The following is a 13,186-nucleotide window of genomic DNA, read 5'->3' as shown; positions in this document are numbered from 1 at the left end:
TTTCACTATAAGTTTTGAAAGTTTTCCTGTTGAGTTTATTAAAGGAATTTTGTCAATAATAATAATTCATGATTATTTTCTGAGAATTATATATTTTACAGAATTTTAAGTGATGATTTCTACCTTAGGGGTATGTGTGTGTTTTTTTTTATTATTTGTGCATTTTACTGTGTGTGACTTTTGGAGTTAAATTAATTTAGCAGTTTATTTCCATGAAGACTGTTCGAAAGCATATAATTATTAAGTTATAGCTTTTACATGAATTACACGTCTTTTTTCTTCATTTTTTTTTACATCTTTTTATCTAATTCTTTAGTTTCTACTAAAAATGTCATATTTTTTAACAATACTTTAGAAAATTTATGAAGTTAATATAAAGAGTATATGATTAATCTGGTAGTTGCACTGTTCTGTCTCTTTACAACAAATCCCTCTGCGATATAATGGAACGTAGATTCATCTTGATTTCAGGTTCAGTTACAGGAAGGAACTTAACACTTGGTAAAAAATTTATTTATTATGAATCCCTTTTTTAAGATGTTGCTTATGTGCTTATAAACTGCTTCCCATTAATTGTCATCTTTTAAAAGCTGGAAGACTTTCATTAAAGTCTAGATTTGGAAAATATTTAATACTGTTCCTGGAAAGAAAGAAATATCTAAAAATATTAAACCATGGTGCTAAAGACAGTGTTAATATATTAAAGTTTGAAAGTGGGAAATATTTCCCTTACCAATAAGCATCCATAGAATAGGACATTTCTTATTTTCATTAAAAACATTTATAATTTTTATATCCTAAAAAGTAAAATCAGATTAGATTTTAATATTAAAAGTCAATAGCTATTAAAAATTAGACATTAATGAACTAGATTTATCAAAGGGCCACCAAAAAGCAAGTCCAGCGTGTTTTAAAAGTTACGAATTTTTTCAAGTAAAGAAGGCCCATGTAATGTCATGAACTCTAAATAACTTTGTGGTTTCTAGTTGAGTTTAGATCTCAGCATTGCCCCACCAACAAATTGTTTAACCTGTTTGTTTTAAGTTTCCTCAGTTTTAAAATGAGGCGATCATAATACCTCCTTGGGGCTCTTATGCATGTTAAGAAGTTAATGGACATTAATACAATGTCTGGCATGTAATAAATAACTAATAAGTGTCGGTGTTTGTTATCACAGTTATTAAAACTGCGTAACACTTTAATTTTGTTTGTATAAAAGCACTGTGCTTGCAGGCAGTTCCTCATGCATCAGAGTAGTGCATTCACCAGTCAAGGCCAAAGTAGAGTTCATTTTGTGTAATCTAAAAGTATGATTTGATGTACTTAGCAATCCATGAAGAAGCCAAATAGAGTTTTCATGGAAAAATGTGTGTTCTGTTGCACAATTTTAGTAAAATTAAAAGACCCTAGTACTGCACCCTTTCCCCACATGGGAGGGTAAGTAGTAGAAGCTCCAATTCTTAACTACTTCCCCGGCGCCGCCTTAATAATGGAGTAGTACACCCTACCTTGATAAAAGCTATTCTGAAAGCAACTGCATTTATTTTACCTCCTGTGCTATTTGCGGAGAAGAGCTGAACAGTAGTTTGTTTTGCCTGGAATGAACTACTTTATGAATTTTAATGTGTGATATAATATTAAAAGCTAAACCAGGATTAAAGAAGATTTTTTTTGTACTAAGCTAAAATAGTACTTAGTAGAATGAGGTATAAAAGATTTTTGTTTCCATTTTTACCTGGGGAAAAATTCAGCTTTCATATTTTTGAAAAGCTGTCCAAGTCAGTTTCCCTTAAGCAATGGCTTGTGTTTAGGGGAAAAAAATGTGATTCTAGAATTCTAATAGCTTATCTATGATAAGATGCATATCTGGGCCAAGAAGATGGTAAAGAAGAGCTTTTCTAAATATTTTTTAAATGAGTAATACAGAGATACTTTTTAACTTTGTAATTGTTAAAGTTTTACCCTCACATTCTTTTTTTTTTTTTTTAAAGAAAATTTTTTTTGTATACTTCTTTTTCATTTTTGTTCTGATTGTGTTGGCTACTAGGAAGTCATTTTTTAAGATAATTTAGAATTCTTGCTTTTTGATTGTAATTGCTTCATAATAATACAGAAAAATTAACCAAAGAAGTTTTTAGAAACAAAGTCACAGGGTTGAAACAAATGATTATAGCCCATCTCAAAGATAAATTCTTAAACATCATTTTTACAAAAGAATGAAAATTATTTTAAAGACAGATTGAAACACCAACTTTCCAAAGCTTGTTCTTTTAACTATTGCTTAGCAGATTGCTACCAAGGATCTGTTTCTTCAGTGCCCTGGACTTGGTGCCCCCATTTCCATAACATTCAATTTTCAAAGCGATTGAAATGGCTTTTCTTTTCTCTTTCATTTAAGCAGTGAGAAAAAAAATAGGTATTAAAAAGGACCCCATGGGGTGATCAAATCTGTCCTTCTGCCTCAAAGCAAGACCACCCCAGAGCAAAGTTTCCAGTCTCACCAAAGCAACTTTGTAGGCAATTTATGGTAATGTGTTCACTCTTCTGGCTCTTAAAGTGGTGTTTAGCAGATTATTGCTTCAAAGCCCTGTATGTATTCTAGTGGCCTCCAGTCATTAATATATCTCTATGAGTGCCCTTGCTTACTAGAGTCACAAAGCTAGAAGGAGAACTCCGGAGAGGAGGCCCAACCTCTGGTCACCTGTCCTGCCTTACCTGCTATGTCCTCTTCAGGCCTGCGGGCCGACTATTTCCCAGCATTATATTTTCCATGCTTGGAAGGTAATATCATGGTGGAAGCATCTACCTACTTTCTCAAGATAAGCAAGAGGCGAATTATTTTGCTAATTGGCTAGAAATTAGTATTCAGCAGGCACATTTCAAAGGGGACTCCTATTTATGCTTTAAGTACAGAGAATTGAATCATCAAATATTTTAGGAACAGAGTAAAATAAATCTTAAAGACCTGCAACTTGACTCAAAGGCTGTATCATTAAAGCCAAAAAAATCATTTGTTTATTCTGCGGTGTACTTCATTTTCTGTTTTCATGGTTTATGTGAGAAATTGTCCAGGATGATAAGTTTCTAGAGGATAGAAACCTGGGTTGTGTAAAGTACCCAAAGAAAGGAGTCCCTTAAAGGATCAGTTTGCTAGAAGAAACATGGTTTTGTATCTGTAGTAATTTTTCATTTATATTTTCATCAATTTCCCAGTAAAAAATCAGCTACATGATTTTTATGTAAATTTTTCAGGCTAGTTCATACTATTGCATAATAAAAAATAAATTTGGAGTTTTTAAAATGAATAATAGTAAATTTTGAAGTTGAGATTTGAATTTCTCCCCTAAAATTTTGTGGTATTTTCCTGCAGATATCTGCTTATCACTATTACCAAAGACATTGATATGATTTTTCACTCAGATTGTACTTTTTTGAATATATTAGTAAAGTCACTGATTATTTTATGACACAGGAATATTTTCTTAAATATTGTGAAACATTATCTTACTGTCTGGTTTGACAAGTCAAAAGGAAATAGTTATATACGGGGTGCCAGGAAAAGATGAAATAATTATACAGAACAGCTTGGACATGCACATGTAAAATGCAACCAGCCTTTATGATAATTAAGCAAGGCACTCTACCTGCTTCATGGATGGATAGAAGATTTAAATATGCAGTTCTGCAAATGGCTTTGTTATGGAAGATTTTTAAAATGAAACATAAGAGGAAGATGCATAAAAATAGTCTAAAATTAAAAAGGCCATACTATGTAATAGCTATTAGTGATACAATTGTCTGTTAGGCACCGGGCAACCAGTGAAGCTACGGCACTGTGCATTATGATTTTAATTGTGAATTTCCTTTGTTAGGATTGCAATGGAAGGTAATTGGAGACAATTAGTTTAGGGTTTTCAAGTCTTTGAAACTATTTCGTTTTCCAGAAAACTTACTTTATGGCATTATAATTCCTGGTTGTCAGCTGGCACTTGCTGTCGTATTACAGATGCAATCACCTGTGACAATATGACTTCCTTAACTTAAGCAATCTGATCTCAGGGCAATAACTATTGTTGAATGACTGCACTGTTGATCACCTCGATCATAAAAGGAGCAACAGTGTCCAGTTTGGATGCTGAGCCTGAGAAGCTTCAAAACAATTTAGCCAATGAAAAATGACAGCCATGTTAAAAATGTTTTATAGGTGAAAACAGCTACTATTGCCACTGAGAGGAATGGGAAACCAGAGAACAATACCATGAACATTAATGCTTCCATTTATGATGAGATTCAGCAGGAAATGAAGCGTGCTAAAGTGTCTCAAGCACTATTTGCAAAGGTTGCAGCAACCAAAAGCCAGGTAAGAGCCTCTGTTAGGCATTGAGAATGTTTATCTGTGTTGCCTGTGGAATTTTCATTAAAAGGAATGTGTATTTTCAGTATGAACTTGCATCACGGAGAAGGCTCTGTGTTTAGGATTATTTCTGGAGCTCTAAAATGAAACAATATTCAAATTCAGGTTATAGGCACTTGGTTTTGTTTTTTCTAATAGCCACTTCCCAGACCAAGGATTTTATAGTAAATATCCAAGTCAGTTAATAGTTATTTTGAGAAGGATATCATAATGCATAGTAAGTTTCTCAGTTTGGTATGTTGTTGTAGAATAAATCATCGGAATCACTATTATTTCATTATTGCTTAGATGATCTTGACTTTTTTTTCCTATGAAAATACTACAGAACTTTACACAGTTTCTTCTGTTCTAGTGCAGCCATCCAGTGTGGCATTGGTGGTATAGTGGTGAGCGCTAAGTTCAGCTGTCTGCAACTATTAAGTGCACTTACTAATACAAAGTGGCACGCACACACACACCTTTGCGTATTAATGATTTTAATTTTCTATAGATGTCTACATGACACACAGATTGATTACAATTACAAGTTGTCCAACTCTGATGAATTACAGCTGAATAGACTTGAATTGGAAAAGTTGTAAATTTCTACCAAATTAAATAACAGAAGGATAGATAGTACAGTCTTTTATCAGCATAATTGTCATATATTAATAATTGGTGTTCATCAAAAGTGGAATCATCTACATGAACAAACTTACAGTTACCTATAAACCCTTCTCCAAAGCCAAAGATACTTCTTAAAGGACCAGAAGAACACTAAATTCTCTTCCCTTTTGAAAAAGGATTTGATAACACTATCAAGGTGAGATTTAGAGGCAAATAGGGGCTCCAGGTAAGATTTAAACAACTTGAAATTTTATACAAGTATATTTTCATTATAATTAATGAATCCTCTTTTATAAAACAGCTTGGCTGTTGTCAATTTCTGATAAAATATACAATTATGGGAGTATTTATAATTGATATATTTGTAACATAGTATCTTTTCAGATTTTCCTAAACTTATACTCTATCAACATTTATAGTGTTACCTGACAGGAGTTTTCCTTTAGAAGAATGTTGTTCTTGTTTAAGTTATAGGCTTGATGAAATACTTAAGGGATATCTTGGAAATGTTATATAAAAATGATTAAACTCAAGCTGTGGACTGTAAAAATTATAGCTTTATAGGCCACATGCCTGCCTACCCTTCAATCACTGTCAAAGTGATAATTTCTACAATAATATGTTTCTTTTATTGTGAGATTCTAAACATCAAGTGCTGTTTAAACATTAAACTGAATTGTTTATGTTAGTGCTGTACTCAGCGTGTCATACATCAGGCCACCGTAATCTCTCATGGAATGTAAAATTCTGTCATGAATCATGGCTTGTATATCGGAAATTACTGTAATTTTGATTGGAAATTACAGGGCTCTTGAAATGTTTCTAATTATGATAGAATGTTAGAGCCGCTTTAAACCTGTGTGCTTCTTCAGATGTCTTCATTTACATGCCAAGACTACGCATTAAAGAGAAATGTCCTGGTCTCACTTTACCCTCCCCCCCCACCTACTTGCCCACCCCACACATCTTTGTTTTGGCTATTTAGTCTAATTATGATGAGGATCTCATATTTAAATATATATTATCTTGCCTTTCTTTCTGATTCTGCATTTTTGTTCCGACCTGTCCAATCATCAGTGATAATCAGACTGCATTCCCACTTTCCCCAAATCTCCGAAATGGAGAAACTAGACATGTATTATTATAATAGAGGTTAGCATTAAAACAAAAATTAATATTAAAACTTTTTAATAACCGTATTTAGTTGTCTGTCACCTGTCATTCAATTCAATCTACCCCCAACCCCGCCACCATTTTTCTTTCTGTTCCCTGTGATTCTTAGATCCTTTGCTATCTTTGACTTCATCCTTTTAAATGGTACCTCAGGTTCTCCCAGTCCTGGGCTGAGTTACTGATTTTGGAGCTGTTTAGACAGTAGCAGCAATCGGCTGATAATGTCATGTAGGTGATGTTCTAATCCATTTTAAACATCCCTGCTCTTTGTACTCTGTCCTACACAGCTCCTGGTGGGTCTCTATTTCAGCAATGTCAGTAAGCAACTGCAGGCATCTTCTGTGATGGTGTGTTTTCCAGAACTCCAAAAGCTTTTAGCTAGTTATTCATTACTGGTTGAGAGAAAATTAAAGGGGCCAACTGTGGGCTATGGGAGTCAAGCAAACTATTAACTTCATTCCCTTGGATAGTTATTCTCAACTTCTAACTTATTCCAAGGTCCTAATAGAGCATTTTTGTAGTTTTGTCTTAGTTGTTCAGTTTAATGTTAGCACTACCCTGTTGATGCAAATATGTACAAAAAGATAGGTGATTGCTCAAAAAATGAGACAATCCAAAACCTGTGTGAATCACTAGTAAAGGAAACCTGACTTAATCAGGAAAAGTGGCCATTTGCTTAGCTTCTGTTCTCATGCTATGTTTTGTGAAGGAAACAGAAAAACAAAAACAAACAAACAAACAAAAACCAATCTTCAAATCAGACTGACTTTTATAATGGTCAAAATTTTGTGCTTCTAAAGTATATACATTTAGGCCTCAGATACGTGTGTCAGGGCTTGCCAGAATGAGGCAGCAGCCCCTCAAGACAAAGGGTGTGTGAAGCAGGAAGAACCAGAGTCACTTCTGTCTCAGCTCATCTACTTCCATCTGCTTCTGTGTCTTGCCCTGGTTGTCTGGGTTGACTTAACCATTACGTTTTTTGTGCTAGACCCTATCATGTATTATAGATTATCTACATTAATTTAGTAACCTTGTGAGCTATTATTTTCTTCATTTTACACACGAGAGTTTCTTAACTAATAAATATAACAGAGCCAACTCCAAATTCTTTGCATTTCTCCTGTTTTAGACTGTCTTCAGGGTTCAGGGCAGCGTCAACACTAAAGTAATACCCTGCTCTGGGGAAGAGGAATTAAGGACAGTGGACTTATTGGTAGTAGAAACAGTGAGGGCTTTCCTTTCTTCATTGACATTCATGGAACACAAGGTTCTTACCAAAACAGAGCCTTCAGAATCCAGATTTTATCATACCTAATGGAGGTAGGTGTACATGGTGGAGGAGTCAAAGGAAACCAGCTCTGATCCATGCTGTGTCATTGGTGCTAGAATATTGGGAAATTTTAACTTTTGAACCCAGGATTTTTTTAACATAGACGGTCACATGCTACAATGCATGGAAAAGGGCTTTTAAATTATATAGCTACTATACCCAAATGGTAGCGTTTTATAATGTGCTAAGCAAGAGGTTCAGTCCTCCAAATGGATGAGAGATTTATTTATCACGTATTTATGTATCATAAATACCTTCCATTTTAAAAGGTAAAGCATGCTCTGCAGTGACTAATGCACAAAGTATTTTCAGTAAAAGAAACCAACTCATGTGGATTCCACCATTTCACATGTATTGTCTCCTCAATGAATAATAGATATGAAATTGTTTTTAACTCTGATAGAAATGTCTGAATAAAATATGCAAGTAAAAACTGAAGGTGGACTACTTTTTGTGCTTGGTTAGGAAAGCAGGCTAATGCAAACTTTAAAAAGATGATAAGCTTTAAACATAATGTGAATAGCTACAAATGAATACACTTTATATTCTGGGTATTCAAATAAGCAGCAGTTTTTCCAAGTGAATCATATTGGAATTTTATCAAACATTTAGTCTGATAACATTCAAATAATTAGGAGACCAGAATTTGCTAATTTTACTGTTTAAAAAAAATAGTTGATTTGGGTAATAACCATTACGGTATCAAGGTTCAGTTACTGTTCATTGGTTATAGTGTTTTCATATGGGAGATGGAAATGGAATTTTTTCCTTAATGGTGGCAGATGTTGGAATCTAATTTTATTCCACAGCAAACCCCTTGAGAGCCCTGAGACTTAAGGTGTGTGTCCAGCAAGGGGACATTAGCAGCACCGTAGGCCTTGCCTTGTACACTGAATTGTTACATTGATTTTCATGTTTGCATTGGTGGAGCCTGCAGATACAGTAGTGCAGTAAGAGAGTAAAGGGCTTTCACAGAGCCATGCTGCATCATCACTTGTGCTTAGAAAATGATTTCCTCTAGTGGTCTATTGAACAACATATTTATTTTGGGCAAAGCAACTAGCTGATGAAAATTCTATTTGACTAACATGCTTTTGATATAATATTTTGCAGTCTCTGAGTTGTAGTACTTTCTGGCTGCTAAAACTTTGGCTGATTAATAGGTATGCTTTTTAATAGTAAAAAAAGAGCATTTCTGACTCTGCAGAAATAGCATGACTTGTAGAAGAGACCAAATAATTTAAAGCCTTTTCTTTCATCTACTTTTCAGTCGCTTTTGTTTGTCATTGAGATTCAGGGCCCCTAGGATGAAAGAGAGGGAAAAAAGGAAGAAAGAAAAAGAATACCTCCATTTTCCTTAGCTTTGTAGGTGAACGAAAACATCATTCTGACCTTTATGTTTGGAAATTCTCGTAATGAATGTCTTAAGTGCAAGTAAGACATATGTCACAAATCATTGGGGCTAGAAATAGGGCTAAAAATATAATTTTCATTGCTGAAAATAAATCTGTAGTGACAAAATCCAGGAATAAAATCATGGAACCATTGACATTGCATTCTGTATGCTAGCATGCTAGTGTAGGCATCTTTTATTTTGTTAGAATTAAATTACACTTCAGTTTGTAACTTTGTGCTGATTAATTCTTTTGGAATGTTCATGGAACAGACTTTGCTCCAACAGTTCACCTGTGTAGCCTCCTATTTAAGGCACACAGGAGGCCTGCAGATTTGAGAATCATGGTTTGTGTTATTCCCAGTGCTACACCCTTTTCGTAGCAGTCTGTGGGATCTTTACATTGTGGCCTAAGAGCCCCTTTCCTTGGGCAAACGAAGCTTTCTTTGGTCACTCTCTAAAAAGAGAACTACCCCTTTACATGTTCTCCATCTAAATGTGGAGGACACCCTGAAGGGGATATAGCTTCGGTTTCCCTGGACCCATTTGCCTGGAAGAGGAAGAGGCAAGAGAACTATTTGTGGGGAAAACAAGAAGAGACATAAAATGGCCCAGAGTGTGGTCCCTGCATCTCAGCAGGCTGCCGGTGTTAAGTTTAACACACATCTTTGGAGGTGCCTACGCTCCATTCTTGAGTAAGAAGGATGTGGATGGAGTTCATCAGTCTCCTATTTAAGGTGTTCTATATTAGTGGCCATTTCTAAAAATCTCTTATGTCTTGATCTGAGGAATTAATATTGAGCCCAGTTTTCTAAAATGTTGACGTATCTTTATATTTCTAGTTGAACGCCAAACAGGACTTTTAAAATTAATGTCTTTAAATATTGACATAATCTAATAGTTTGAAGGTACATGATTGTATGTTATGTGATTTTTAAAGAGCTGGTTAAATTTGTGAATCTGAATATGCATTGTTTTCAGATTTCTGCCTTCTAAAAATAAGTATGTTTGTTTTAGTATATCTAGGATTTGATCAATGCGGACCAGAATTATTAAATAGAACAGTTGCTTACCTATCATATTTTTGGCTAAAAAGTCCTGTCAAGGGGTGATTTATCCCCTTGACACTTGGCATTATCTACTTTTAAAAAATGAACAGAAGATCTTTGGTTATCGTGTTGCTACTTTGAAATAATTTAAAATGTTCACCTTTTCCCCATAAATTTAGAATTGATTAACTGAAAGTCAAATATATTTTTCTCTTCGACCTACTTAATAAACTTAACTGTTACAAATATAGACATAACTCATTAAGCCCCATTTCTCCATCTTTAGAAGATGTCATAAGAAAATTTTTAGAACAGATTTGAAGAGAATTAATTTGTGAATATTGAGCCAGCTTTAAAGAGGTTCATCATGTGAGGAAATAAAAGGAAGGTCGCTGCAAGAGTGGTTCCTTTACAGCAATCCAGCATGTATATTCTGAAGCATGGCTAAGCCAACTATATATTCATAGAGCCTGCTTTAATCTGAGAGCACCTTTTATCCTAAAATGTTAGTGTAAGCTGAAAAGGGTAAACTAAGAATATTCTATAATGTTTTCTGTTTTGGGAAGCTCTTCTATATTCAGTTTTGGCAGTTGAAGAGTGAGTTCTTCAGGACAGGTTCGGGTGTCTACAAAAAACAGCAAACCAACGAGTTTTCACTCCTAACAGGAATTAATCTTAAAACTGAGTGTCATTAAGTTAAACTTATTACACAACTATAACACTGATATAATCCTTTAACAATCTACCAAGTTAGAAGATAGTGCTTTTTCTCAAAAGTCTCAATAGTTGTCTTTTATGTTTTTGATAATGTAGGTAGGTTTTATTTTATCTTCTTTTTTCCTCACATGAGAAATGAAAATAAAGACCCTGTGAAATGAATGAGCTATGAAAATGCATTTATGCAAAATGACAATAGAAAAATAGCTCTGGAAGAAACTGTACCATTAAAATTTCACATCAATGAAAGGTGCTAAGAGAGGGATGGAAGAACTTATGTCAGTAAAATGAATCTAACATAGAAATTTTCTGCCCTGCCAAGAGTGTCAATGTATCTTAAAAAGTAACCTTAGAGATGACTCATTTTTCTAAGTATACTTGTTATGCTTCTTGATATGTAACCCATTTGCTTGGCAGAATGGCACAAATCATAGATCACCAATTTAAAAATATGTACCTATATTTTAAAGATTAGTGTACGTATAACTGTAATTTATAACTACATAACATGTAAAAATAGAAGTTTCAAACCATTTATGGAATCAACATACAATTGTCGAATTGATGATGTTTTTTTCTCTAAGTCTTAATCTACTTCTGCTGTATGTTAATAGAAAAATCTATTCTCCTTTGATTTTGGATTCAATGATTCCAGTTGCCTTTGTATATTTTTTTTAACAATTCCCTTTTCAACCAGGATGCTTCAGATATTGGGTTTAAACACACTGTTTCATAAACTGCCAGCCTCCTCGGCCGCCTCAGTGCCTCTGATTCCGTAAATCAGATCATAGGCAGCATGCTGTCATATAATAAGGTGTCTGATCCTTATTACCAGTTTGTTGATGCACAGACTCCTTCAAATTGACCATTGCAACACATGGTTTCCCCTGAAACTAGCTGTGATAATTAGCGTGGTTCTAATGAGACAGAATGTCACTGATCTTGTGCTGAACTGTCGAGTATCGACGCTACGGATGGGAACTGTCAGAGCCTGCCATCTGTGACAGTGCTTGGCATATTCCAGTGGCAAGGTAGAGCATGCTCAATAGAGTATTTTCAAACAAACGGCCCTTTTCTTGATGAGGCCTCTGTTTTCTGTTCAACTGGAAGAATGCATGCCCCAACTCCGTCCTATGTTAAACCCATTCTGAGGTCCAAATTCGAGTAAATATTTAAATCTGTTATGTGTTACATAAGAGAGGAATCTTTTATTTAACAGGTGAATCTTAAGAGGCATTTCTTTCCTTGTTTTTTTTTTTTGTTTTCTTTTTGGCCTCTCTCAGTTGTCCCATATTGTCAGTTAACAGTAAAGCAGTCATTTAAGGTACTTTTCCCCAATTTTAAAATTGCCTTGTTTAGAAGAGATTTGTTGGGGAGTTGGGGATGGCTCTTAGTGATAAAGCAGTCTGATTTAACAGAGGGAAAGGGGAAATGAAAGAAGTAGTTCAGAATGTGTATAAGAATACACAAGTTGGATAGAAGAATTAAAATGGGCAAGACAGTTAGATCTGTCGGCTCCAGAGAAAAGTAGAGATTTTTTGCTATAGTAAAAGTCCAGCGCTGCTTATCATTCCAAAATATGCTTTGTTGCTTTTTATTTCCTCCTCTCTGGCAGACCACACAGGGCTTGTTCTGAAGAACATTTTCACTAATCTGATCAGGCAGCCAAATACGCCGGGAAAACTGCTTTAATGATCCCACTAATTACCTCAAGTCAATATGAACTGTATTATTAGACTGAGGGAAAATATTCCATTAGGTCTCCCCCTTGGGAGTTTCTCCGCTTTGTGATGTCACTGAAGCCTTCACCCTCTCGCTTGTAATTAATTTTATTTACACACGCAGGCACGCACAAGGTCACACCTGCACAACCGGCGCTGGCCAGGGAGCTTGTGGCACTCCGGCTTAATCAGATCTGTCATAATTACCATTCTGCATGTTTCTGACACACGCTGTGAAATATTTCAATTTAACTGCCGCTACCAGCACAACCAGATGCAGTGCGAGTGTGGCTGCATTGGAAATATTATTCCTCAGGATAAACTCTCTCCTCCTCCTTTTTCCTCCCAACCCCCCCGCCCTTACAGTTAATGTGGCACAGAAGCTGATGTATCCTGTAAATCTTGAATGCAGTGCTAGATTGATAACAGGCGATTAGACAGTTTAACCACAAACAGCTTGTTCATTTTTCACAAATGAAAACCACATGTGGTGTAACTAAAATTTCAGGCCCCCCTTTTTTTTTTAAAAAAAAAAAAAAAAAAAAAGGTTGGGGTATGTATGTGTGTTTAAGATGTTCTTAAGTAAAAATAAAATGCAATCAAAAGAAGTTGTGTCTAGAAAAATGGAGTTGTCTAGTTTTTTCCAGGTTATTTTATCAAAAAACCTTCATCAAATTCCATTTTTATACTTTCACCAAAATTCAAATGAGAAAAAAGATTGTGTTCTGTATTGGGTTTTTCATTTTTTTCTGTTTTTTTTTTTTTTTTTTTTTTTTTTTTTTT

General features: G+C 34.8%; 1 protein-coding gene across 12 annotated transcripts in view; it reads left to right on the top strand.

Annotated features, from left to right (window-relative positions):
- The window catches only part of SATB1 (SATB homeobox 1), a 98,908-nt gene that overhangs the window by 62,195 nt on the left and 23,527 nt on the right, over positions 1-13,186 (top strand). For all 12 annotated transcript variants that reach the window (XM_037736386.1, XM_017522215.2, XM_017522217.2 and 9 more), the window contains one exon: positions 4,205-4,360. In XM_037736386.1, the coding sequence (XP_037592314.1) occupies positions 4,205-4,360 (156 nt within the window). The remainder of the gene's footprint in view (positions 1-4,204; positions 4,361-13,186) is intronic.

Source organism: Cebus imitator, unplaced genomic scaffold (assembly GCF_001604975.1).
Source record: "Cebus imitator isolate Cc_AM_T3 unplaced genomic scaffold, Cebus_imitator-1.0 Scaffold24, whole genome shotgun sequence".
NCBI classification, from domain to species: Eukaryota; Metazoa; Chordata; class Mammalia; order Primates; family Cebidae; genus Cebus; species Cebus imitator.
Note: the sequence above shows the minus strand (reverse complement) of the source record. Positions and strands in the feature narration are given on the sequence as shown.